The sequence below is a fragment of the Meles meles genome, chromosome 6 (genome assembly GCF_922984935.1).
Source record: "Meles meles chromosome 6, mMelMel3.1 paternal haplotype, whole genome shotgun sequence".
In the NCBI taxonomy this organism is placed as follows: Eukaryota; Metazoa; Chordata; class Mammalia; order Carnivora; family Mustelidae; genus Meles; species Meles meles.
In genome coordinates, this window is record NC_060071.1 from 114,366,157 (window position 1) to 114,393,913 (window position 27,757).

Below are 27,757 nucleotides of genomic sequence, written 5' to 3' on the forward strand. Positions count from 1 at the left end.
AGCAGCTGTATCCTTATGCAAATACATCATGACTCCAAGTAACCACTAGCATCCGTCCTCACTACAGAGCAGTTCTGCAGAGTCTATGCAGCTAGATTAAAATGCACCGAAGTATTCCTAAAGTCACAAAAACTGTCTCTATAATATATTTAAATACATGAGGCTCTAGTCCTAAACTGTCAATTTTATTCATTCAGGAACAGATTATCCAAAATGAACAAAAGAAAAATTTTAAGTAAATTACAAGGGTTTATTTTCCAACTGTTTTATTTTCATCTACACTGGTATCAATGCAAAGAAAAAGAAGTTTAAGAAATAAGTGTCTTTGAGGTAGTCTGATTCATTTTCATTCCAAAGACATTGTAATAAACACTGGAATGCTGGAATCAAACTAAAGGTTTGAAGGCCCTGGAGTGGCCTCCAGAAAGTGGCTCTAAGGACAGAAAGCAAGTCTGAGGGGACAGGAGAAACAGGTATTAAAATCTAAATAACCCCTCCTCAAAGGTAGAAATTTAGGAGTAGGGATTCCACTGGGTTCCTTCTAGAGTCAGATCATGTTAGAGCCTCTCTCATCCAACTCCCTCCTCTTACAAATAAGTTCAAAGAGCTTGTGAATTTTTCAAGATAGCACAGCACCATGATATGCATGGAGGGACCTCAGGGTCCCCTCTCTGGCACTCCACCTCCATGCCATCCACAGACACCATGCATGGACCTATTTTGTCTCTCTTTCCTTCTGATTCCCCCACCACATTTCTTTTTATCAGTTTTTTACCCTCTCGTTTTCTCATCTCTCCTTTTCCCATCACCACCCTCCTATGTTACTGGACTGCTGGAGGCCCTCAGTGGCACTCACAGACAGCCTTCCTACATGTGAGCATTCGGAGCTACAATGACCTTGCTCAGCATTAACATAAAAACATAACACTCCCTTCATCCCCACTGTCTCATCCAGACCTTCTCTTCAAACATCTTGATTACTGCCAAGTTTCCTCTCTGGTGTTCCTATTCTCCACATCCCTTCTGCTCCATTCCCCCCCACGCACAATCGGATTTTGAGCTCCTCGAGAACACCTTACTAATTTCTGAATGCCAAGCACCTTCACATAAAAAAAAAAAACCAGGAATGACAAGGGTTGCCAGATAAAATAAAATTTAAATACAACAATTAAATCTGAATTTCACATAAACAAATAATTTTTAGTTCAGGTATGTCCCGCATCTTGCATGGGCCATAGTTAAGACAAAAAAAAAAAAAAAAAACCACATTATTTATCTGAAATCCAAATTTAACTAGGTGCCCTATATTTTTATTTGCTAAAACTGACCATTCTGACACTAATACTAAGAACCTCTTCTGGTTACAACTCAGTTGTGATGCGGAACTGTAGCGCAGTCACAGGCAAGGCCTTGAACCCAACAGCTACTTGCTTTGAGGGACCGGCGGCTCTTTTACTTTTCAGCTCTTTGGTTTACCGCCAATTACTATGAACTACGGTGCAAAATAAATAAATAAATAAATGAAATTCAAAGTCTTGGCCAAATGTCAAAGAGACGACTTAGAAGGATCCCAAGTACGTGGCCCCAAAAGTAAAGAGGAAGGAGTGTTCACGCATATTCTAATCAGGTTTTCATTAAACAAACAAGTTACTATTTTCTGACTTATAATATAAAATGCAACTATTAATATATTTTTAAAAGATTTTGTTTATTTACTTACGAGACAGAGAGAAAGTGAGCTCAAACATACAAGCAAGGCAGAGAGAAAGTGAGGGGGAGCTGGACAAGCAAACTCCCTGCTGAATGGGCAGCCCAACCTGGGCCTCAATCCCAGGATCCTGAGATCATGACCTGAGCCGAAGTCAGACACTTAACCAACTGAGTCACCACCCAGGCACTCCACACCTATTAATATTTTTAAATATTTATTTAAGTTACTGCAAGGAGAAAATCCCTCCCTTTCCCCAATCTGTTTATATTCATAGAAACTACTAATTTTACATTTTGGTTGATATTTTGCTGTTGTATAAGGAAAATGACTAGCACGTTATAAAAGAACAGAATGTGGCTAGCGCCTAGTAACTATTCACTAAATATATGCCAAGATTAGCAATGAACAAAATAGAAGGTAAGAAAATATAATGAGTTATTAACAACAACAACTACTACTACTACTAATGAATACTTTCAATCAGGCATATTATGTTCTCAGGAAAACACTTCTAACTACAGTACAAGCGACTTAAGTCATCTTCTCTGTGTTTTACAATACTACTTTCTAGATGAGTAGGTATCATCCATTCCTGGATAACAGCGTGAACTAGTTGACCTCGAGAACATTTCTCCCTCTGTTATCTGTGACACTATAATTTTATACAATTATGCAACACTGCAAATATATTGACTATAAATATAAAAATAATGACATCACAGCTGTAAAATGAATTTTGAGGTTACATCCACAAAGTAAATTTTCTAACAAAAAGGGATAACATGAATGATGTTAAATAGAAAACATCCAAGCAAATTTGAAAGTACCATTATTCCTCTAGCACTATTTGTATTAAGATTTCAAGCAAGTAATAATTTTAATAATATCCCTGTTTTTTCATCAAGTTCATTCGTTCATTCTATAATCCACCATGTACTGAAAAGAAACAAAATTATTTAATCAAGCATTTTGAACCAGAGAGAGGACACAGTAAATGCAACGTTGAAACTGTGTCATCATGCATTATTCTCACAGTATTTTGTGTTGGCCAAAAAAAAATGCAATAAGATAAAACATATTAAAGTAAGCAAAAGTTACTTTAAATCTTGAAATTGGACATTTGAACAGAGAAGACTATTTCCACACATATCAGAATTTGTATTAATATTCAAACTCTAAGAATAAGAACTAAAATTCAAACAGAATTTGCCTAGATACCTTCCTATTTATGTTTAGAACATAAAATAAATAATAAACATACATATAATGGTCAAGTTACCTCTGGTAACACCAAATTTAAGATTTAACAGTCCCAGTGACAAAGAACCTTTCAAACCTGACTCTCAGCCCCTTTTAGAATAATTATTATTATTGATAAATAAAACCAAGGAGAAAAATCCCAAAGCATTTGTAATTATGCTCAAGAAATTTAGAATCAGCCCTGGGGCAAATGGTACATTATATGTTAATAAAAATAATTAAAAAAAAAAAAAAGAAAAGAAACTAAGAATCAGAATAGATACGTATCTTTCAAGCTGGGACTTTGATTAGGAAACAAATGGCAAAATTTTAAAACTTTCAATTAGCACTTAATTTAATTCACTGGCAATTTGTTCCATCAGTAATTTGTTTCTAGAGCCAAACCATGTCTTTTAATTACCATAGTGTTTACTGGAGTTTTAACTTCAGACTAGATATAAAGTCTTTTTAAACCTTACCATCTATGTGAATTAACAGAGCTGTTTTAAAAGTTATCCGAACTTGTGAAACCATTAAAATCCCTTATTCTAACATAAAGACATGTCCTTAGCTAAATCTAAAAAGGAAAAATTTAATTAAATCAGATGACACTGTCCTATATTATGAGCCACCCACTGCAACCTACCTTTATTCTGTAAGATAGTAAATATGTAACTGTCACTACTATGTAACATTATCAATATAATTAAAAAGTTCAGCAAGAATTTCCAGAAGTTATTATTACAAACACGTTCACTTGAGTTAAACATGATTCCCTGAGCCAAAATAATCTTAAGGCTGTTGTTTGCCACAAGTAGAGGTCTCAGCAACAGAAGAGGGACTAAAACACCGTGACACATAGGTGTGGTCAAGCCACTCCACCAACGTGTCCACATTTTTATCATAAAACCATTTCTGCGGACAAAGCTCACGAAGTTCACAGTCAGTGAACCAGAACCAAAGACAGCATCCACTGTTAACATGTGACTAAGAAACATGCACTTGTGACAGCTGTTAGATTTGTTTTACAACATCCAGAAATCTAGAAGAGGATGTAAAAAATTTCTAAAGTCAATGATTTCAACTTTATTATTGTTACACATCATGGTCATACCTTTAATCTTTATTACCAGGGCTTTCTAGGCCATAGCAACTATTCTGTGAAACCTAATTTCTGAAATGAGGCAGAGGGAACATCTTAAAATGATAAAAGCAGCTTAATAGTCAGTGAGAGAAAGGGAAAATCAAACAAAAAAGGAAGTTCAAAAACATATTGCCCAACTAGAATTTTCAAATATGAAGCAGATAAGATTATTGGAACACTGCATCAAAAACTGATGATGTATTTTATGGTGACTAACATAACAGTTTTTTTTTTAAAGTTAAGATTAAAGTAATAGACATCTTGGGCATGTACTATTTCCCTAACTCACAAAGATATCATTTTTATTTATATTTCCTTTAGCAAGTATTTCTTTCAGAATCTACTAGGTATGGCCACTGTTCAGATTTCTATAGACTAAAATGAATCTGTTTTCATTGTTAATTACTGCTGCTGCTTCTGTTGGCTTAGCTGATCATTGTTATCATCCCTTGGTATAACTGTACTTAACATATACTGATTGTTTCTGAAAATAATTTGATCACTTTAGATGTGCAGTTTCTAGAAGGGCTAGAGCACGGACAACTGTATGGAAGAAAGGAATCTATCCATGAGAGCTCAAGAACAGAGAAGCAATAGAATTTGAATACAGATCAAAGTAAATACAAGGTAGTTTTGAGGGATACATCAACATTTAGTTTTAAGGAGCAAAAAGGAAGAAAAATGTGTGAAAAGTACTCGGTCTTTTGTCTACTCTCTTTGACCTACCGCACGCCCATCAGAGGGGAGAGAGACTGCCACAAGGGCAGGAAGGAAAAGAGATGGGGGGGGGGTGGTGAAGATGCAAGGGAAAGAGGAAGACTTGTAAGTCGAGTCCCCGCCATGTACATTTTATACAAAGTTCAAAATCATACAAAACTAATTAACAGTATTAATGTCGGGAGAGTGTCAGAAGAGAGAATTCAAACCAAGAAAATCTGTGCCATAATCACAGTTGCACATCCAGGCATATTTAAAATGGAAGCTCTGGATCAGATGGTGGCACAGAGTCACCAAGGAGTGGGCTTGTCTGGGGTGAGACTGGCTGGCCTATTTCCTTCCCACCATCTCCCTAAGAACTCTTCTCTAATTGGTGCCTTTAAGTCTTTCTTTTGGGCTTGTCTGATTCTCTAAAGAATTACCCATCCATCTCGCGATTAAAGGCACAAGGGATCTGAGAGCTGAGTGGCATGAGAGTTGAGGATTTTCCCATTCAACGCGCTCCACTACTTTCAGAAAGGTACCGACTGCTGGCGGCAGTGCCTAATGTCTCCGAACCAGATTCCCTCCGGCATAGCCTCTCCAGAGAGTCAACCTTCAGTTTTTGGGGGTCTGGTTCTTGGGGGGGGGGGCAGGGTGAGGTGGGATCAGGAATTCTAGCTACTTCTTACACTTTTCACCAAGTCTCCTCTTTTTGTCTCCATGCACCCTTACTTGTTTAAAGGCATCTTTCTGAGCCTTCCCACACTTAATGTGGTGTGAGTTGGCTACTTCCAGACACTCCCTATGGCTGCTTATGGCTTCGGCTTTTTCTCATCTGCCAACATAGTGACCACCAGTTCATTTGCTTTCTAGTTTCCAAAATGCTGATTCTGAGACCTCCTCTCCATTTTGTTTACTTCTTCTGGGTTTTATTTCTTTTCAGTAATTTTTGTCTGATTTCAGGAGGTAAAGGAAGTAAATATATGCATGTGTTCAATTCCCCCTATTTACTCAAAAGTTAGCAATTATTTCCTATTAAATTACATCTTCCATTCTCCAGTAACTTCTACTAATTCAAGTAACTTAATTTTCTTATGTGAACATGTCAATCCCTTTTAGTAGGAAAGAATCCAGTAGAACCACAAGAAAACCAAATGGCAGATGCTCTAACTTTAGCCTAAGTAAAGAGGTATCACCACCACAAGTTTTCTTTCTCAGAATTAACACCAATCACATTAATAGGGCTTAGTGTGAAGCAAAAGAGAAAGTAAAGCACATTCTGGATCTTAAGATCATAAATACAGAAGTCAGACGAATGCCTGAAAGTCATCGTTTCAACCAATGAACAACAACAAATCCTTACCCAAAGAAAGTCAGCATCAGAACTCAAGGTAGTGCAAAACTGAATCCATGACATGATGCTCTTCTCTCAATAATCACTGTTGTGCCCTCTTCTACTAGGACTTCTATTTCCAGGGCAGGAGGATGTCCTTAATTTCACTTTTTCCAGTTAAATACAGAGCAGTTCTGACATCTCCCTAGATCTCAAATTCAATCTAGTCAAAATCAATCTCATCCTCATTGACCTCCACTTCCCTCTAGAATTCTCGTCTCACCTTCCTCATTCTAAGTCTTTAGAATCTTCTTTAACTCTTCCTCTCCTGTATCAGCTTTAAGTCATTTTACTTATGCCTTCACAATGGCTCTTTGATGCTATTGGTGGTGTTATTTTTAAGAGTGGAAATTTGGAAACAGTTTAAATGTCCCAAAACAGTTAAGTAAACAATCATATATCCCCATAATGGAATATTAGGTGGCCAGTAGAATGATGTTTTTTAAATTTAGTTAATTACACGAAAGCATGTTTATATCACCATGCTAAAGAAAAATTTTTTAATTAAAATCATATAATTATATGTGCTAATTATATATATTTATATATATATATATATATATATATATATATATATATATATACACACACACACACAGTAAGCTCAGTATGATATAATTTATATATATTGTAAGACTGGGGAAAAGTGTTTAACAAGAAGAAAAAGGAGGGTGCCTGGGTGGCTCAGTTGGCTAAGCGACTGCCTTCAGCTCAGGTCATGATCCCAGAGTCCCGAGATCAAGTCCCACATCAGGCTCCCAGCTCCACGGGGAGTCTGCTTCTCTCTCTGACTTTCTCCCCTCTCACCCTCTCTCTCTCTCGTATAAATAAATAAAATCTTAAAAAAAAAAAAAAGAAGAAGAAGAAGAAGAAAAAGGAAAGAAAGGAGCACAAGGCAATTTTCCTGAGTGATGGCCATCTTCTAAACCTGGGGTTATGGCTATACGAGTACAGAGAATTATTAAATTCAGTGACCATTCACTGCCTAAGCCCCATTCTTAAAATCTGTGTTGCATTTTAAGTACATCTGGATTTTTTTTCCTTTTATTTTTAGTTTAAGGGAAAACCTCATTTTAAAAAACAGGCTAGATGGAAATTGGCTAAAATGTGAACAATGACTACATTTAAATAATGAAACTATAGAGAATTTTTTGTCCTCTGGTTTTAAGTTTTCTTTGATGAGCACAGGAGAAAAACTTAAGAGACGGGCAGTTCTTTTATGTGTGCTTTTCCATTGCCTCTTCCTTTGCCACCACCTGACTAGGTTAGGACAACAACCCTCTGCCATCAGCTATCCTGGGTTAAACCTGCCAGCCTTAAACCTCCTTAAAGGAGCTGACAGAAGGGTAAGGACTTTCTAGGTGGGGGCTAGAGAAAGAAAAATAAGAATATCACTTACATTTCATCTCCTGTTCAAAAACCTTAGCAGCTTCCTGATGCTGTCTAAAAGATTTAAGTCCAACGTCTCTGTAATCTAGACCTATCCCCATCTCTCCCCCTTATTAGTCACAAATCCTAATCATGAACCTTCCACTCCCATTAGGCTGCTATTGCAAGACTTAACTTTGCTCAAAACAAAAAGCAACTTTTTACCTGCTGAAATTTGACAGTAACGTTAAATTAATTCTCTCGAGTCTGTTAGCCCCACACAAAATCATCATAGGGAAATGGTATTTCACATACAGAGATAACTATATTACAGTGTCTCCAAAATTGGAAATGTAGCAGTGAATCCAAAAGTGAAGACTGTTGATATTAAATCTTAGAATCCAAAAATAGACATGTAAACACTGCAATAGTCATAGTGCTTCCTGTGTATAAATACAGAGCAGGCCCTCGTCCTTGCTAGTGTTTGCATTGAAAGCACGCATGCCCCCACACAGAGGCTGGCTATGCGATACCGGATTTTTGCCACATTTCATTGTGCAGGGACTTTGGGTCTTCAATCCTAGAAGGTACTAAAACTGCTAAATAAAGTGATTTCTGGAAGAGCCAAAGTGCACAAGCTGATAAAACAGTAAAAACATGGGGCTTTTTGAGGACACATATATTCTACCATCTGCTTTGATCACTTTATGATTCAAAATCAGCTAACACGAAAAGAAAAATTAAACCTCTTAAATACAGAGTTTAAAAAACACACAATGCACTTGGGGCTTCTGATGTTCATTTCCGGCAATTGAGTATGTGTCCTTATTTGAAATCACTAAAAATAAACAGGAAACCGCCCGAACTGTCACAGTCCCTTATTCTATATGTGTCTCGGTCTCTGTGACCCTTCATTAGTAAAGCAAACCTTGGGCTAGCTGGTGAGCTACGAAAACAAAAACACACCTGCATTAAATATGATCACAGATTAACATCCCTCTTTACCCATACAGTTTCATAACAAATTGAGTGAGACACGGCACTCCAAGGGAGGGCAAGACAGTCAACCCTTCCTCAAGAACCTCACGGAGGCATCTGGCCACATCTTAGAGGGGAGGCGGGAGTGCAGGTGGAAGTGCCTCAGAAAGAACCCAAGAAAGTGCTCTAGGGACAGGAACTGCCCACTATCCCTGTTAGCTTCCATTTTAAATGCAGATTTAAAGATAACTGCCTTCTGAATTTTTTTAACCCCTCAAATAACTATTCTTACTTTCCAGAATAGGGCACAACAGATTCCCCAGTTTCTACCTGATGGCAGCAGAACTACAAACTCAATTTTCCAGTGCCCTCTCTGTTGCCTAAACTCAATACATTTTTCTAACTTCTCTAGAGAAAAGGCCAAAAGTCCCATAAGAGGAAGAGGCCTCCATTATTCCAGAGTGTTCTACCCTATTCTCATAAAGGCCTTAACTTCTTTAGGAAGGGAAATTCCACAGTATTTCAAAACACCTCGTTTAGTAGCTAACACTATCTGCCCCACCCCCACTCCCTGTTTGTTACCTACATTTGTGAAGAGTCAAAGAAACATTACCCTCCCCAATATAACTTGCTTATCCATTGTATTAAAAGATAAACTTGCTCTCCAACTTACCAAATAGTTATAACCAGTCCTACTTTTATTCTGGAACATACTCTCCCCCCTGCGTCACCCCTTGCCCTCCTGGCACTGCTTCTCCTTGCCCAGGACCTGTGGCTGCCTTGGGCTCTGGTTTTTCTAGTTTTCCCTTCACTGCTCAGCCCACCCCCACCTTTCTCTATTCATCACTGTAACTGCATTTTAACTCTAGAAGTCCCTTATCTTATCCTCACTTTACAGAGACAACTTCCTCTGCAGAAGTCTCTGGACAGCATATTTCTTCTTGTTTTCATCTACAGATCAAGTTTGGCTTTTAATATTGGTCCGAAGCCAACTACCTCCTGGAAATGACCTGCTCGTTGTTTTCTTGCCAAATTCTTGCCTCAGGCATTACCGTCTCTGAGAATTCCACACTGAGGACACTCATTTTCTCTAGCTTTTCCTGCTCTTATGTATCACAGTGGTATAACCAGCTTCCTCCTTAGAGAATCAAGTAATAAATCTCTCCCCCTCTCATTTCTGTCTTTGGCAGAGAGACACCTGAATGAACTACATAACCTAACAGCAAGTGCTAGAATTAGCCAAGACCCACTTATATATATAAAACACAGGCAGTATTACCCAATCATTTGATCATACATTTTTCTTAGTAGATTTTCCCAGAAGTATTCCTTACCCCTCTAGCCATATTTTCAGTTTCAAGGTTCAACTAAAAGGTAGGAGAAAAGAGAAACCAAAACTTGGATGCAGTACTGTAACTCATCCTGCAAAATTGTACTCCAGCTTCAGGGGAGAGGGAAAGAGGGGGAGCATTCTCCTTAGAGTGAGATGATCGTATTGGATACATCAGTGCTAGACAAGTCGCAGCTGTCAAACAATTTTAAGTATATTGAAGACTCTGAACAATCTGTAAAGCAGTTAAGCCAGAAGGAATACAGCTTGTAAAAGAAGCAAATAGCAATCATGAGTAGCTCAGTTGCTTCCTGAGTAAAAACCCACTCCTTAGCACATTTAAATTAAAACCAAACACATTAAAATCCCTGTCAGATTCCTTAAAAGAGAACGTTTGCATGAGAGAAATGGTAAATTATTAATATCGACATGAATATGCAAGTATATCAGGAAAATTTGTATTTAGGTAAACTAAGTGTGGTATATATACACATGTATATATAATTACACACACACACAGGCACAGGCAGATTTACAGGGTCCTCCCAAAAAAAAGAAAAAAGACTTGAAATTTTCCACAGAGAATTAAAATTTTAAGTCAACAGTCTGAGAAAAAATATGGGAAGTTACCTTAAAGAGACAAAAACAAAAACAAAAACAAAAAAACTTTCAGGCTATCAAGTCTTTCCTTGTAACCAGAAAACCTGATTAACCCATCTAAAGAGAAAGGTAAGTCTAGCAGGGGCGGCAGAGGTAGTACTATGACTAATGATAGCAATAATGACATCACAACAACCTTATCAAGTCACAGGGGGGTAAGAAGCTTAAAAAGGTGAAGACTCGTTCATCTAAGATCCCAGCTAAGTGGTAGGACGGGGCCCAGGTCTGGCCATCTACACCACTCACCCGGGAAGGACAACAAAAAGTAGGCTGTACGTATGTAAGTGCTTCCCAGGATTAGAGGCCATCCTGGAGATGGAGGGATGTTCAAATCATCTAACTCCCTCGCTCCAAATTCAAGCTAAGAAAGCAACATAAGGACGCTTTGGCTGCTGGTAAAGCCTGCCTGCTTCCAGTGGTGGGACAGAGAGAAGACATGGGTGGGGGGGGGGGGTGGCACATGAACTTGGGAGAGAGGATCACCTCAAGAACTGTAGTTTGGGTAGAACAGAGGAGAACTACCCAGGCCTCCTCCTGAGCTCCTCTTCACTCCCACCCCAAGACCATTCACTCTCCCAGACCAGGAAGCAGTGGTGGAGCAGGCAAAAGAAGGTTAAGAAGCATTCCTACTTCAAGAATAACACAAAGGCAAAGTAGGGAAGTGGTGAGGGGGGACAGTGAAAGGGAAGCTGTTTCTTAAGCAAAAAGGAACATTTAATCCTGAAGCCTACTATTTGGTCTGGCCTTGTCAGAAGCAGCAAGATCCAGGGAAAAGCTAATCAAAAGCCTTACTACCTGTTTATTGAGAAGAACTCAATGAAAAGAACACAGTATAGAGGAAGGAGTCCCATCTTTGGGTTTTACTCCTCATTCCCATTGTAAAGAATGATTCCAGGAAAGCATTAGGCACAGCCGTCAAGAGTATTGGCTCTGGAGCCAGACAACCCAGATCAAATCACCTCTGCCAGTTACCGTGGTAAGTAGCTCTGGGCAAGTTTCTTAACTTCTCTCGACTTCCTTTAAATCATCTGTAATATACATAAAGCCACTATCTACCTCACAGGATTGGTGTGAAGACTGAATTAACTCCTATGCTGTAACTGTGGCAGATAATGATGCTTGTTAACCACAGCAGTTGTATAGGTAGCTCGAGATCTTCTCTTAGTATACACCTTTGAGAAGAAGCTCTAAGAATTAAATATTTGAGGACAAACTGTAAATTGTGAAACTACTATAACAGCCTACCAAAAGTGACACAAGAAGAAACAGAAAATCTAGAGTCAGTCACATATTTAAGATATTGAATTCACTACTAGAGGAAACCTTCCAACAGAGAAAACCAGAGGCCCAGACTCGTGAAATCATTCTAACAATTTCATTCTTTAGTTATTGCCATAAATAGGAAGATGCTGCTCCTTTCCAATCTATCTTATATTTTCCAAGAAAGCAGCATCTAGCAGAGCTGCATGTGTGGTAAAATCAAGCTTAAACCATTCTGGATCAGATATGTCTTTGAATATTCCATCTAAAGCTACGGCTCTTCTGCCACAAAAATACACAAGACACTGAAAATTCGGCAGTCAACATCAGAGGATCCACAGGCCCTATAAAACCAATCTACAGACACCCTAAGATGCTAAATGAATATGAGGGAGCATTAATCAAAGAAGCGCAGTACTACTGTTTAAGATTTACAGTCATTAAGGAAAGGACAACATGCCTGCCAGTTTCTCTACCCTCTGATAAATTACAAATGGTTAACAATCTACTCTTAACCTTGAGCAGGGAATGCTTCCTAATCTCATTCTAAAAAATGTCTTTTGCTATCTTCATTATCATAACCTTAAATTCTTTTCTAAGTACCAAGAATTCTTTACCTTCTAATTTAATTCTCAAGTCCTATCTTTTAGGTTTATCCTATCCTCAAAATTTGCCAATAACTTCAGTTCCTAGATGCCTTTCCCAGATACCACTCAATTCTCTTCCATTATGTATACTTTGAATAGTGTAAACAGCCCATCTCCACCACATCACCCACCCCCTGCCCCCACCACCACATGAGTCAGATCTTATCACCTTTGAGTCTGAAGAGTCACCTCCAAGGCAAATTCTGGCCACGATTTATGGTTACATTCCTTATCAAATACCAGAAGATGAAAAATGGAAATTTCATATCCCCCCCCCCATTAGCTATCATTCCTAAGGCTACTTTTAGATAGTTATCTTATGAAAAGAAACTCCCTGTCCTTCAGCCAATAAAGTATGTAGTGACGTTAACAAAGCACTCCTAAAAATCTGTGTAGGCAGACTCTGAGACCTTTAATTGCAACTTCATAATTTTCTACAAAACCGTATTTTTCTATTAAAAGGCGAGTCAGAGCTGTGACTTCCGGTAAGTCAAAGGAGGTATAAAAGATAAAACACTTAGATAACCAAATGACAGGGTGTAATTTGAGAGTAGGAAAAACAAAGCTAACAATGGCCAAGAAACAATAATTAGGACTCAAGGAAAGACTTCAAGAGAAAAGAAGAAAAAACTGTCCAAAATATTTTATCTTAAAACTACATTACTTCTGGAAGAATCACATATTCTACGAATTCAGGTATACAGGAATTTAACCACAGACTGGGAATGGGGCAGACTTTGAAACCAATAAGTCATAAGGACAAAGTATGAGAGTAATACTATCGAACAGCCAGGGCAACAAGGTACTTTCTGCAGGAGAGAAATGATAGGATTTTATTCTAATGAAGATTCCACCACTGTTCATGCAGTCACTGTCTACAGTTATCACCTCAACTTCCTTCTACTTCATGCTCTCCTCAACCCGCTAGGTCCCACCTGCACCATTGCAGGAGAGCGCACTGATTCCCCCATGATTCCCTTGTACCAACTGGAATTCCAGCACTGTTCTTTGTCTCCTGCCCTCCTCCCACACTGGTAATTACCGATCTTTATCTCCAGCTTTCCACGTCTAGGTCCCATAACCTCCATACTTCAAAGTATGAACTTTGAAGTTCATACATCAAAAGTGTAACTCCCCTCAGCTTCCATCCATGCACTGCTCGCCCTCCTGCCGTACTTTTCTCAAACAACAACACAACAAACCCCCTAAATCGCAAAGCTTTCCTAGATTGCTTCCCCTCTCTCACACTCCACACACCCACACAAATGCCAAGTGGCTTCAATTTTACCTGCTAAGTGAGTCTCAAATGCCATCCTTTCCTCTCCTTCTCTACTTCTACGCCTGTGCTTGCTTTAGGCCCTCTACAACTTCTCTATAACAACAGTTCCCGGATCAAGTCCTCTTGACTTTCAATTTCAGCCCCCTCCAATCTTTCTGGCCCACTGCCATCGCAATCTAAACCTCACCATGTCACTTGACTGCTTCCAACTTTTCAATGGTTATCCACTGTCTGGGAGATTCTTTCGGGATCTCGTCCTCACCTACAGTCTCCACTGCCACCATTCACCTCCTCCCGCTCACCAACACACACACAGACACATACATAATGCCGCAACAACACAACACTACCGTGTTTCTCTGAATGTGTTATGGGATTCGGAAATTCCTTTACATCATGTAATTCTCTTTTTAATTTCAACACAACTTCACCCACTTAGAAAACACATATTCACCTTTCAGCACCCTAAAAAGGCTTCACTCACCTTGTGAAAAGCCTTCCTTGACCATCTCTACTAACCTCTAACCAATCGCCACTCACTCTATTCTTTCCTTGCCTTGTACATACTTCTGTTAAGTTTATGCACATATAACATTTTATTATTTGTTCATGAGTATCCCTTCTACCTGTTTTGAGTTTGTTGGTAGAGCAGGGCCCTGCCTTTTTTTTATCATCAAAATGTAAAAATGCAGTTCTAAGTCATTCAGTAAACTTTACATGGACTTCACTATAATAATGTCTTCAGCAATGAGATTTCAACTCACACTCGAACTACACCCGAAAGAGACATTTTTGAAAAGGAAGATGTGCAGATATAAAAAGAATAAAATACAGGGAATTTGAGTTGGGGGGGGGGGTGCAGCCCAGGAAAGCCAGAAATTCTAAAAAGCCTTTCAAATGGATGCATGGCAACAGAACCATGTTAAAAAGAAAACATTAGCATAATGTGGTAAAAATACTACCTCAAGGACAGAAGCCTGACTCTTGAGCTGATACAAAGCAGAATGCGCCAAAGCCTAAAAGAACTACAATCCCTGATTCTGGTTTTTCCATCAGATCTGCCCTCATGAGAAATACAGACCTAAGCAACTGTTTTGGGTGCAGAATCCATTCTAACTTTCTTAGACTGTCTTGAAACGCAAAGAGCTGACTGTCTTCAGAGCTAGAAGGTGGGGGTGATCGTCAGCAACCCCTTCCATTCACAAGAGGAGAAACTAGGGCTTGAGAGAAATCACTTGCCCAAGATCTCACCATCAGTCAAGTGGAAGATGAGAAACGAGGTCACTTTCACGTTTTCTGTCTGGGGCTCTCTCCACTACCCCACACTATGCTTCTGCAGGTAAGGTAAGTGCTACATTGCTTTATTTTATTTACACATAAAGAGCTGTTTTGCTTTCTTAATTCCAGCAGCCCTAAGGTGGCATCCAGACTACATTTAAATGCTAAAAATGGCTTCCACAACTCACTGATTACTTTTATCTGTCACTCTTCTCTTGCCCTAACTGGGTTAGAATTCTCGCAGGATAGGTTCCATCGGTTAAATCAAAGGCTTCTCCTAACAGTGCTGACACCAGAACATGTCATCATTTGTTAAGTCATGACTCATCCTAGTTTATAAAACCTAGCTATCATTTCATTGATATTTCACTAAAAGAACCACCATTTCCTTCACTAATCCCAGTGAAGCAGTTGCATTTTACAATAACAAGGCAGACACGGCGGGGATAGTGACTTTCGCTCCACAGACAGGATCATCTTGGAATTGCAGAATCTGAGGACCACACATCCAGTTGACAGCATCTTAAGTCCACAAACAGGAACTCTGGGTTCCACCAATGATTGTAAAATCAAGTACATAATAAGAGAATTATCAAACAATAAGAATATTATTGACTGAATGCTTGCCATGTGTTAGGGACTATTTTAAGACCTTTATACACATCCTTACTGCCAATCCTCCCAAAAAGCCCAAAAGGGCAATAATGATACAAATAAGGAAAGTAGGCGGTGGCAGCACCAAATATAAGGGGCTACGAGGTGGCAAGAGCACACCAAGTGGGGCTTTGGTTCCAGCCCTTCTTACAGAGCAGTCAGCGCCCAGCTTGTTAGATTGCATGCGGAACTGAGGTGGTGAGAACCTTGATGAACAAGCAAAGCACAACGATTTTACTTAGGCAGAGTATTACGAAGCAGGGCAGGAAGGGCTATGGCCACCCTCTCCCTGATCCCATGTACTTCCCAGCACCACACAAAAACCAAGAGCCCCCAAGATGGATGGCTCTGTCCCAAGTGATGGAGGAAGTTAAGTGTGGCCAGAGCTGGCACTGGAACCCAGGCTTGTGTGGTTGCAAAGTCCTTTCTCTTTGTACTCTTCCCCACTAGCTCTGCTCTGTAAATGCCCCCAGATGGCCTAAGAACCATGTAAAAATGATAGCTACAATTTCACAAATCATGAGGTTCGAAAAATAAATTACACCTCTGAGAACCCTAACCTACCAACTGGAAAGAAAATTTTCTAATGCCCTAGAATAGCATGTGTGCTACAGATTTAACACCTCCTGAGGTAGGGCTCAAGTATATTTTAAAACGCACATTCACACACAACTGACAGAAGACTTTAAAAAAAAACTTTGATAGGGATTTGGGAGAGGGTAGCAGAGAAGGGAAAAGAGTCTCCTTTAAAAGACCAAAGCTGGGTTAGAACCAAGCTGGTTTCATAAGAGTAAAAAATTTTTTTTGATTATGCCAAATACTGAATTTAAAAACTGAATATACTCCAAGAACATTCAATATCTGAATCATAATTCGAGAGCCTGGAATGCTGACATTTAAGAGAGAAGTCATTCACTCATTCAACAAACTCTAGGTAGGCCTGTTTTAGGAGGTATTCTGGAGGCCACGAGATGAGCACAGCACAGTTTCTGCCTAGAAGTGCCTACAGCATAATTAGAAATCTTGGATTAACACATGTGAAAAAATTAAAAAGCAGCAAATGAACAAATTCCAAAAGGGTGGTTTGCCAAGAAGTGGAGGAACCAAAGGAAGGAGACAGACTCAGGGCTTTTCGGGCAACAGTGGAAGCACTTTAAGCCAAGTCTGGGAAGGAAGGGGGAGAATCAGAACTAGAGGCGGGGGCTAGGAAACACATGAAGGTCCAGAAATGGGAAAAACAAGGTTTTTTTTTAAAAAAACAAACAAATCAATAAATACACAGCTGTTCTTACACAAGGGGAAACTGACGTGTGTGTGTGTATACATATAAACACACACACACATATATATATATATACTTATACACATATATACACACACACACATATATATATATGGATATTCATAGGGTGGTAGTTAAATAAATTAGGGTGCCTCCAACAATGAAATAGTACGTAGCTGTACAGCTGAGTAAGACACCTTTATGCGTACTATATGATATACATGATATACTGGTAAGTAAAAAAAGCAAGCTACAGATAAGCGTGTACACTACTCCACCACTTGCGTATTTATACCTATATGCTCGTATATGCTTACATATTCATGGACTATCCATGGAATGATACAGGAGAAGGAAGTCAGAAACAGTGGCTACCTCTGTTGGCTGAGGCCGGGTAGATTAGAAGCAACAGGCCTTGCTCTCTGCAGAAACTAGAGGGACTAGAGAAAACCCTAAATATCAGGTTAAGAAGTTTAGATAGCATGCAAACTCTAGAGCAGGGCTTCTCAACAATGGTACTACTCACATTTAGGGTCAGACAATTCTCCGCTGGGGGACTGTCCTGTGCAGCATAAGATGTTTAGCTGCAATCTGGTTGCGACTGCCAAAAATGAGGTCTCTGGACATGGCCAAAGTGCCTTGGGAAGCAGAATCACCCCTGGTTGAGAACCACTGCTCAAGAGCTACAATGTTAACGTTAATCTACAAAACATGCTACAACAGTCTCGGAAATTAACAACAAAGGCAATCTACACTCAGATTTGGATCTGGCGAATACACTGGACATTGTTTTGAAATGATCTTCACACATCAGTCATTGTTTCTCAAGTTATGCTAATTCACATCCCTTCCCAAATCTGTACTCTTCACTTTTGACCACATCTACTCCATCAGAGATGTCTCTTTTCTGTATTTGTTGAACACAAATGATAAAAGTTGGAACTGAAAAGCTAGACAGATTTTTGGGACTACAGAGGGAGTGGGCCAGATTCTCCAAAGGGCTTCCCAGTGGTGCACTGACCCTTTTGGATTTCTGCAGCACAGTTTCACCAGTTAACAGAAGAGCTCCAACTCCCCCAAGAGCACGGACTCTCTAGATCCAAGGTCTTCTGGGATGCCAACGAAGGCAATCTTCCCACAGAAATCTATCAGAAAACCGTATTTTGGCTTAGCTTTTTAAAAAACTAATTACTGACTCAATAATAACATAGTTACTTCCATTATGCTAATCATGTTTCTCCTTGTAACTCCTCATGACCACACAAAGTGCAAGGCACAGTTCAAAAATAATGCAAGACATCACCCCTGATTTCAAGATTATAAAGACAATGATTAGTTTATAAAGCCAGGACAGGCTTTAACTAGATTCTACAAGTCACAATTTTATTATGGCTAAAGCCATTTCTAATTTACCACAATGAACAGGGGGAGGGGGTGCGGGGGGAATTAAGACATCCAACAGGCTTGAATATTTTTCAAACACAGATCTAAAACTTGTGTTGATTCTCCTGCAGCTTTTCTTTTCGCAATGCCAGAAATCCAAGAGTACCTGGCAATCTTGGCTTCATATTTTGAAGTCACTGATTCCTCCAGTACTGTTGTAGGTGAAAAGTTCTGGATCTCATTCTCCTGAAATCACAACTCTTCAAATTCTAGTATTGTTCCGACTACTTTAGCTTAGCTCTCAGAAGGCTGGCTCTCATTTGTGGAGGTGACCTCCAGTGACCTGACTCTGCAATCAATACACCTGTGAGTCGCTATGGAAGGTGCTTAAAAGTGTCCGCGGCGAAAAAAAGAAACTCACCATTCTAACTACTTCAGGGTAAGTCTGCTCTGTCAAACAGCCTCTGCTTATTGTAATGTAGTCCACCAGTTCATTAAGAGTGGAGCGCTTGTATTCTTTCATTTTAAGATCAGATAGCGTGTCCATGAAGTCAAAAATGACACAGCACTGCTGAAGTTTCTTTAGGAACAGTTCAGGCTGCTCTGAGGATGGAACGTCTAAGAAAAAAAAAGGAAATGGTGTAAGTCTGTCATCAATTTCTAGGTAACAGGAATTCTCTGTGAAAGTTACTTCAAAAGCAAGCTCAAAAAAATAAGAATTCACATGACAACAGTGTTCTTTTTAACAATTACACATGGGCGGGAGGGGATACCATAGCCACTACATCAGAGACCTTGTCTTTGAAAACTACATGATACCAACACAATGGACAAGCATTTGCTATTCCACAACCAAAGATTGACCAAAATCCCAAGAGCCATTAGAAAGTTGAAGCACATTTTAACCAAAAACACCCCCATGTCAAAACCCCTGAGCCAAAAACACTGAAAAAGGTCAAACTTCCCATTATAAGGTAAAGCCAGAAGTTTTCACTATTGGTTTAAATTAGTTTTACTAAAAAAATTTCAAAGCAGAAATGTCAGTAAATTCATTTTAATTTCATGCTGACACCCTTGGTATTTAAAGCAACTGTTGTATGTGTATGTTTATATTTTTTGTTTTGGTTTGGCTTGACATCTATGAAGTTTCTTTGTCAAAGAAACTTGAAAAACCAACAAGATGAAGTAATATCAAATCTCTCAAAAAGAACACACCAGTAATGGGACAGTAAGAGCAGACTCTACTTAAATCTATGCTCTACTTTGACCCATCTTATTCCCACAGTGGGAGAAAACCACCAGCACCTTCATTAATATGTTCTTAGAATAAACATCTGTTCTTTTCCCACAAATGGCACATCAGACATTTGGTTTGGTATCATTTCTAAAAACTAGATAAAATTTTTAGGTTAAAATTCCCCAGTTAGAATGAAAACCTGATCTACAGCTGGACTTGAAGCACACCAAGTTGTGGATGACCCATTCCATTCCTGTTTTATTTTCACTATTTTATTCCCCAAACTGAAACTTCTTCTGCAAAGGCAATGAAATTATAACCAGAGTAGGCCGCTGCCTTCATCCAAGGTGATTAACTCATTAATCCTCAAAACACTCTTAGAGGTGAGCAGATGGCATTCTATTATTATTCTCCATTTTTCCAAAAAGAAAATTCAAGGTAGTCACTGAGGTCCCACAATGAATGAGTTTCAGAGCTGGGCACAGTGCGCAGGTCTCTAACCACATTTCCACATTCCCTTTGTACTACTCAAGAAGGACTTTAACAATGTTTGGCCAGTCACTTGCAACCACCCTCAGTTGCCAGCCTCCCTATAAATGCTTTACAGCAGACATAAAGCATGAGCCACCTAGTCTCTGGAGGTAAGTGCAACAATTAACAGCACCCACCTTACAACCACCAGCAGCCCAGCAGACAGGAGTGAGAGCTAGGCTCCTCTTCAGAGTCCACATGACTCCTCTCCACAGCCCTCCTCTCCTGCTCACACCCCACAACCCACATGCTAGCCCAAGTACCCAGGACCTCATAGATAATTCCCCCCAAACACTGCCTCCTGACATCAACTTGAAGGTAAGCCTAGATGAGAGTGGACAGGACACCTGAAAACATAGGATTTCTCTACCAGATAGAGATACAAAGGAACAAGAAATAGTCACAATTTTTAAGGTATATAGAACATCACTGCTAAAAACAAGATGTAAATTTAGAAATTATTCTTAACCAGTATGTTTTCCCTCCCACCACCACCCCCACAGGTCCCCAAAAGCCTAATGTAATAATGTACCTTAGAGTAAAAGACTTTGGGATTTGAGTTAAACTGTGAGATGTCTTATTCTATGCCCCTATACTTAATCACTTAAAAAAAAAAAAAAATCTAGCTTTAGACTCTAAGAACTAAATTGAGTCAGACCAAGCTTTCTCCTTAATTCCTACCTGTTTCAGGTGTTCAAAATAAATAAACTAGTTAAAAAAATACTAAACGAGGCTGCTTATGAACATAGCTATATATCCTAAACCAAAGACTAGTTACATGCATAGGACCATTATTGGTTAATTACTGAAGTCTTGTAAGTCCTAAATCAGACCCCATACCTCAAAGCTGCATGGAAGTTTTGACGCTGCATAGGGAAAAAAATCTTATTAATGTTAACATCAAGGTTAAAATCATTAGAAGAAATTGTAATTGATCCTATTTTTGTTACAGTAACTTTAATAAAGCTTAAAAACCAGACCATCTACATGGAGAACTACATAACTCAGCACATACAGATTATGAAAGCATCTATAAATGATAGCCTTTCCTCCAAAAAGCAAAGCATCATTTAAGTAGTGACAACAATGATTAATCTTTGTGGTCGCTGTACTAATACTCAAGAGATTTATATATTTGGCTATTTTAAAATTTTCAGGCAATTAACATTTAGTCTTTTTCTTTTTTAATGTTAGACAGTTGAAATTTATTCTTTATCCAAATTGATGTAATGTCATAGGCAAATGTGAAGCAGACTATCCATCTGCCTAATGGAATAATGGTAATAGCTTACATTTACTAAGCACTACTGCATACATTTATTATGTACTATTCTAAGCATTTTCACATATTATATCTCATTTAATCCCACCAACAATTCTATGCAGTTGGTACTATTTCCAATTTAACAGATGAAAAAAATCAAGACACAAAGAACTTCATTGACTTGCCCAGAATCATACAGCCAACAAGCAGTGGAGACAGGATTCAAATGCAGGCGGACTGGCTCCAGGGCCAGAACTCTTCACCACTGTCCAACACTCAAACTCAATATATAAGGCAAGAGGAATATCTTATTTCAGAAAACTGAGTGTGTGCAGACATAAGAAGAGAAAGAACACAGAAAGAATTCAACCAATCTCCAACATGCCCCATTCATAAAGGATCAGGCTGAATGAACCCCTTCTCTACCTCCTCTCTAGCCCATTCCCAAGATTAACACGTACAGCAATAAGCTATTCTTTATCCTTTAGCATAGACTAAATTTTTCTATGATGATCTCCTCTTCTTAAATTAAAGACTGACCGAAAGAAAGAGAGTGGGGAGTGTTCCTCAAAGAGCCAATTCCATTACAGCAACAACTTAAAAAAATTTTTTTCATTCTCACTGAAGGAGGACCCAAATCAGTCTGAGCAAAGGGCTCTTGTAATGTCTGGCCCTCAGATTGCCTCAAATAGCTATGCTTCTCCCAAACTCCTTGCTTTCATCTCCTTAATCCCAGTAAGATATGTAAAGGGGTAATATAAAAATGTACAACAGGCCAGGATCAGAGAAAAAACACTTGGAGTAATCTAGAATGTTTCGATGATATAAGTTTACTATCTATGGAACCAGTCCCAGAAGCAGATAATAAATATCTCTGTAAAGAAACATTTATAAAAAGTATCCGGTACTAGGCCATAAAGAAAATACCATAAATGATAATAAGAAGAAATTAGATAGGCAATACATTTTGAAAATGAAGCACTAACACTAGATTTTAACAATTCAAAATGACCCACCTCCCAAATCCAAGCCACCTAAAAATCTAAACACTTTTAAATTAACTTAGATTGAAGGGGAGGGGGGTAGATTATAAACATTTAGAAATAAAATGTAAATTAGAAAAATTAAAGGTCATCTCAGAAACCCAAAGCAGACCAGGCAGTGATGCTTCTGTCATCTCTCTTCCAATGGAAACCTCTGGTCTACACAGGCCATCCCTGTCCCCGGAGAAGAATTCCACAGAATCATAACCATAAATAATGAGCAATCAATAAGTGATTATGTAATACCATGAAGGTCATTAGCACAACAACCCATCCATCCCATGTTAGCATTTGTTTAAAGGGGAGATAACTGACCCAACTATCATAGCGTGGTAAGATTCAAAAGGTCAGATTCTGCTGCTCTGAAACAACTCTTAAAATTAACCTGATTTCCGGCATATGTTTCTCACCCAAGAAAATAATGTAACCAGCTAAGTGGTCAATCCACTTGGCAGTTACATTTCTCACTTGTACTGTCCCTCTTTTTCCTTTTAAGCATTAGGTATTTTCTCCCATACGTCTCTTTTTTTTTTGAAAGATTTACTTGAGAGGGAACAAGCGTGTACATGTGGGGGAGGGGCAGAGGGAACTACAGACTCCTCACTGAGTGAGAAGCCCAACACAGGGCTTGATCCCAGGATCCTTGAGATCATGACCAGCTGAAAAGTGGTTGCTTAACCAACTGAGCCACCCAGGCACCCTCCCCAATGCCTTTTCCATCACCATTTCCCAGCATCCTCTTATCAATTCTCATCAGTAAGCTGAAGAAAATGACTACTCATTTGAGTACCTCATGAAGGTGTTCATACCCATGACTACCTCATGAAGGTGTTCATACCCAAATAATTTTAAAAATTTACAAGTACGAGAAGGACTGGGAACATGGACCTAGAATTCAATAGTAGAAGGAGAATGAAAATTCAAATTAAAAAACAAAGATTCTCTGGGCTCTGATAGGGAGGCTCAGTTGGTTAAGCATCTGACTCTTGATTTCAGCTCAGGTGATGATCTGTTCCACATTAGATAAGATTCTCTCTCTCCCTCTCCCTCACCCCTCTCTCTCCTCCCAGAGAGACACACACACACACAAAGATTCTCTTTGTGTCCAAAGAAGAGTCAATAGGAGCTATATACATTTTAGCCACAGCCCAACCCCCCCTCCACATATTAATGCGCACATGCACACACACACATCTCTCCTCACCCTTACTATGATTTCAAGGGCTGGTTGTAGATTAGATGGTTGTCTGTAATTGGCAAAAGCAGCTCATTCCTCCCCTAGTCAACAGCTTCCATCATTCCATCCCATCTAATGTTTGCCGCACAGGATCATGGATCCAATACTGGCCCATCTTCCCACGGGGCCTGACTCGGTCAAGACTTTGCAAAGCAAAAAGTAGCAAAGGTAGAAGAAATAAAACATAAGCCAGGTGTCCTTTGAGTCTGGTGCTCTAAGACTCCATTAAACTTAAGTGGTTGAAAGTCAGAACATTAGATTCACACTCTCAAATAGGCCAACCAAATAAATACAGAAGGCCCACATCATTATAACATTTATTAGCTACGTCATCAAAGCCAAAATTGCAAAGTGATTTAGGAAAAAAAATAATGTGGGCTGGTAACTTATTCACACATAGGCTGTTAAAATGAATGTGGAAATACAGTGAATACACGTTTCTATAAAATGATGCTTGCACTGGAAGCTAAGCAGTAACATTATTTGAGCTCCTAATGAACAATATTTGTCACCAATTATTTCAATTCAAAGGATGTGAAATGAAATAAAATAAAATCCTACTAAATTGCCAATGCTTTTCACCTGAAAATGTCCTAAGCTATTACGCGGCTTTTTTACAGTACCAGCACAGATGGGAATATAAACATGGCCTTTGATTCCCCCCTCCCATCTCATCTCCTTAGAACTTTCCTTAAGGTGAATAAATCCCCAACCAGGGATACTATCAGTTCCTCCCACACAACCCTCTAAAACTTCAACAAAGTCATGAGACTCTTACTTCCACAAAGCATATCAACCTATAGTTATAGAAAACTAGTTTCATAGTAGTGATGAGAGCTTAGCACCCAACATAAAGTTGACTTAGCCTTGAAGGACTGAGGCATGGCATGCTGGTACACATGGTAAAATGCCTAACTGCCTGACCGTGTGATTTGTCCAACTCGCTGGCACCAAGTTTACTTCTAAACACAGATATAAGCAGCATTCTTCCTGTAGCACATATTTCAGGAAAACTGAACAGAATCTTATTTTTATTAGTGAACTATGCTTAAATTAGGAATTGTTTTTGACACCCACAAAATTACAAATACAACCAGCAATATTTCATCAAAACAGGGACACAAAACTATAAATCTTTCTAATGAACCAAGTAGCGTCAGGCCTCTTGTCCTACGAACTAGACCTAAGTATAACATGTTGATCTCACAAGTTATTTCAATGTAAATAAACAAATGAGAAACTACCCTCAAACTAACATGTCAGCTAAAATAAGTATGAAAGACTTGACCATTCTAAGGCCTTTGTTACAGTATTCAAAGCAGTGGGTTTAAAAACCGTGTGTTGATGTAGATGACAATGTTGGTGGTAGTGTGTTGTTTCCATGACTATGGATTTTTTTTAAATCATCTCAAGTGATTTGAATGTGAGGGCACACTTGAAAACCCCTGTTTTTTAAAGTATTAACTATAAAATGCCTCTTTCATCTTCTTCATCTTTGAAATTCTTTCTCTTTTAGTTTATTTAAAACTAACCATGGAAACTTTCCATTTCCACACAAAAGAAGGTCCATGGGAACATCTACAACAGTGAAAGCATCCTTCTTTACCTGGGCTGGAAAGAAGTGAATGGACAGTGGGCTGCTTTTAGAACTCTTTCCAATCTACTGGGAAGTTTGGAAAACACTTTGCGGATTGTTAGCGTGCCCTTATTTTCACAGGTTCAAAATATGTCTCATAGAATGGCTACAGATAATACAGTGTCCAAAAATATGAGACCAAGGTTTGGGTATTAAACAAACTTAAACAATAAACTGAATAGCAGAAAACACCAGTGCTGGTATTTCAAGGTAAAAGAATGACGACAATGATCATGAACACTGACTGCTGCACAGCACTGGATGAAGCTCCTTACGTACATCATCCCCCTTTAATCGGCAGAATACCTTATGAGTGGCTGCTATTAATATCCCCGTTTTTCAGAAGAAAGGACTGGGGCCCAGAACAGCTAAGTGACTTGTCCAACATCACCCACTCCTAAGAGCTGCACCTGGTATCCGAACCCAGGTAGTTTTATCCCAGAGCCAGAGCCAGCGCCAGTACCGACAACGATGACGACAGTGACAGTGATGGTAATGAATCACAACAACTAACAACCAGCACCCCCACTGCAGCAATGGAGAAATTGTCATGGTTAGCGATCTGGTTAAGAAAAGTTGTAATCTTGGGGCGCCTGGGTGGCTCAGTGGGTTGAAGCCTCTGCCTTCGGCTCGGGTCATGATCCCAGGGTCCTGGGATAGAGCCCAGCATCAGGCTCTCTGCTCAGCAGGGAGCCTGCTTCCCCCTCTCTCTGTCTCTGCCTGCCTCTCTGCCTACTTGTGATCCTTGTCTGTCAAAAAAAAAAAAAGTTAATTAAAAAAAAAGAAAAGTTGTCATTTAAAAGCAAAGGGAAATGTGAATGATTTTGTATAAGGATTTACATATTTTAAAACAAACAGCATAAAATCATCCCTAAACTAGTAAACAATGGAGACAGGTAACTTCAAGTCTTATTAAATAACAATACATTCTTATTCTTATTATGCACAAAGCTACCGGCTTTGACAATCAACACCTATTTGTTATTACTTTTTCGTGAATCTCTCCAGTTTTCCTTCCCCAAAAGCTGACAAATACACACTTTCCACTTTATAAGTAAAGCCCAAAGGTCTCCACGGTTGCAAACTAATTGCTGCAGCAGCAAAATTACAGGATTCAAGGCTTTCACATTATTTTGATGCTACGTTACAATCAAAATAAATACAGAAAAGCATACACGCATTCAAGTGTGCACACTGCAATACACACACACAACTTTTTTTTTTTTCAAAGATTTTATTTATTTACTTGACAGAGAGAGAGATCACAAGTAGGCAGAGAGGCAGGCAGAGAGAGAGGAGGAAGCAGGCTCCCTGCAGAGCAGAGAGCCCAATGCAGGGCTCGATCCCAGGACCCTGAGATCATGACCCGAGCTGAAGGCAGCGGCTTAATCCACTGAGCCACCCAGGCGCCCCCCCACACACAACTTCTTATAGATACTTCTATTTGCAACCCTTCATATTAGCGATCCCTTGTGCTTTATCGTCTAATGCCAAGGCAGTCACTGCAACTTGTCAGGACAAGAAATACAACATTTTAAAAACTGATCAATTCCTAATTATAGGTGTAGATTACTTTCCTGCCACCAAATTCACCCACAAGACAGAGCCAGAGTCAGAAGTCCAAGTCAGTCTCTCTATTATTAATTCATCACCTAAGGGCTTATTTCCAGAGATGGAACCAGGGTCTTTGAACACAAGAAAATTCCTAAAGCATGCTGGGCTACCCGCCCCCACCGCCCCAAAGAGAGGGCTGCCAAGAATTACACAGTGTTCTAAAGTATCTTTTTCAGTGATTCCCTTTTTTCAGAGTTTTACCTATCAATGAAATTACAAAAGAGACCAGGTTGACTTTTCTTTTTTTCCAGATAAAGTCATTAAAATAGTAAGTGACTGGGCGCCTGGGTCGCTCACTGGGTTAAGCCTCTGCCTTGGTTCAGGTCATGGTCCCAGGGTCCTGGGATTGAGCCCCCCCACCACCCGGCCCCACATTGGGCTCTCTGCTCAGCAGGGAACCTGCTTCCCCCTCCCCCTCTGCCTGCTTCTCTGTCTACTTGTGATCTCTCTCTCTCTCTCTCTCTCTCTCTGTCAAATAAATAAATAAAATCTTAAAAAAAAATAGCCATCAAAATAATATGTAAATACATTGCATGGTATGCACTATGGGGGTATACACTATGGGGGAAAAGAGTATGCTGAGCAAAAAAATTACCATCATTTATTTTCACTATAATTTCATTTATTAAAAAAAACAAAAAGGTTCTTTTGAATAATAAAAGAAGAGAAAGGGCAATCTCGGAATAAAAGACAATCCTTCCCAAAGAAGGAGGGTGGCACAGATGCACATGCTGTAGTATACACACACATTGTGTGCTCTTCCCCCCACCACCACCCCCTACCCCCACCCACCCCCCCTACACACACACCCCTTGACCTTCCTTCCCTTCTACTTAGTGTTCACTTTGCCCTACACCAGAAACAACTTTTTCACATGCCTGTATCTGGGA

General features: G+C 39.3%; 1 protein-coding gene across 3 annotated transcripts in view; it reads right to left on the bottom strand.

The window, feature by feature from the left end:
* PPP2R5E (protein phosphatase 2 regulatory subunit B'epsilon) overlaps nucleotides 1-27,757 on the bottom strand; it is a 146,300-nt gene that overhangs the window by 50,345 nt on the left and 68,198 nt on the right. For all 3 annotated transcript variants that reach the window (XM_046008673.1, XM_046008672.1, XM_046008671.1), the window contains exon 3: nucleotides 18,727-18,923. In XM_046008673.1, the coding sequence (XP_045864629.1) occupies nucleotides 18,727-18,923 (197 nt within the window). The remainder of the gene's footprint in view (nucleotides 1-18,726; nucleotides 18,924-27,757) is intronic.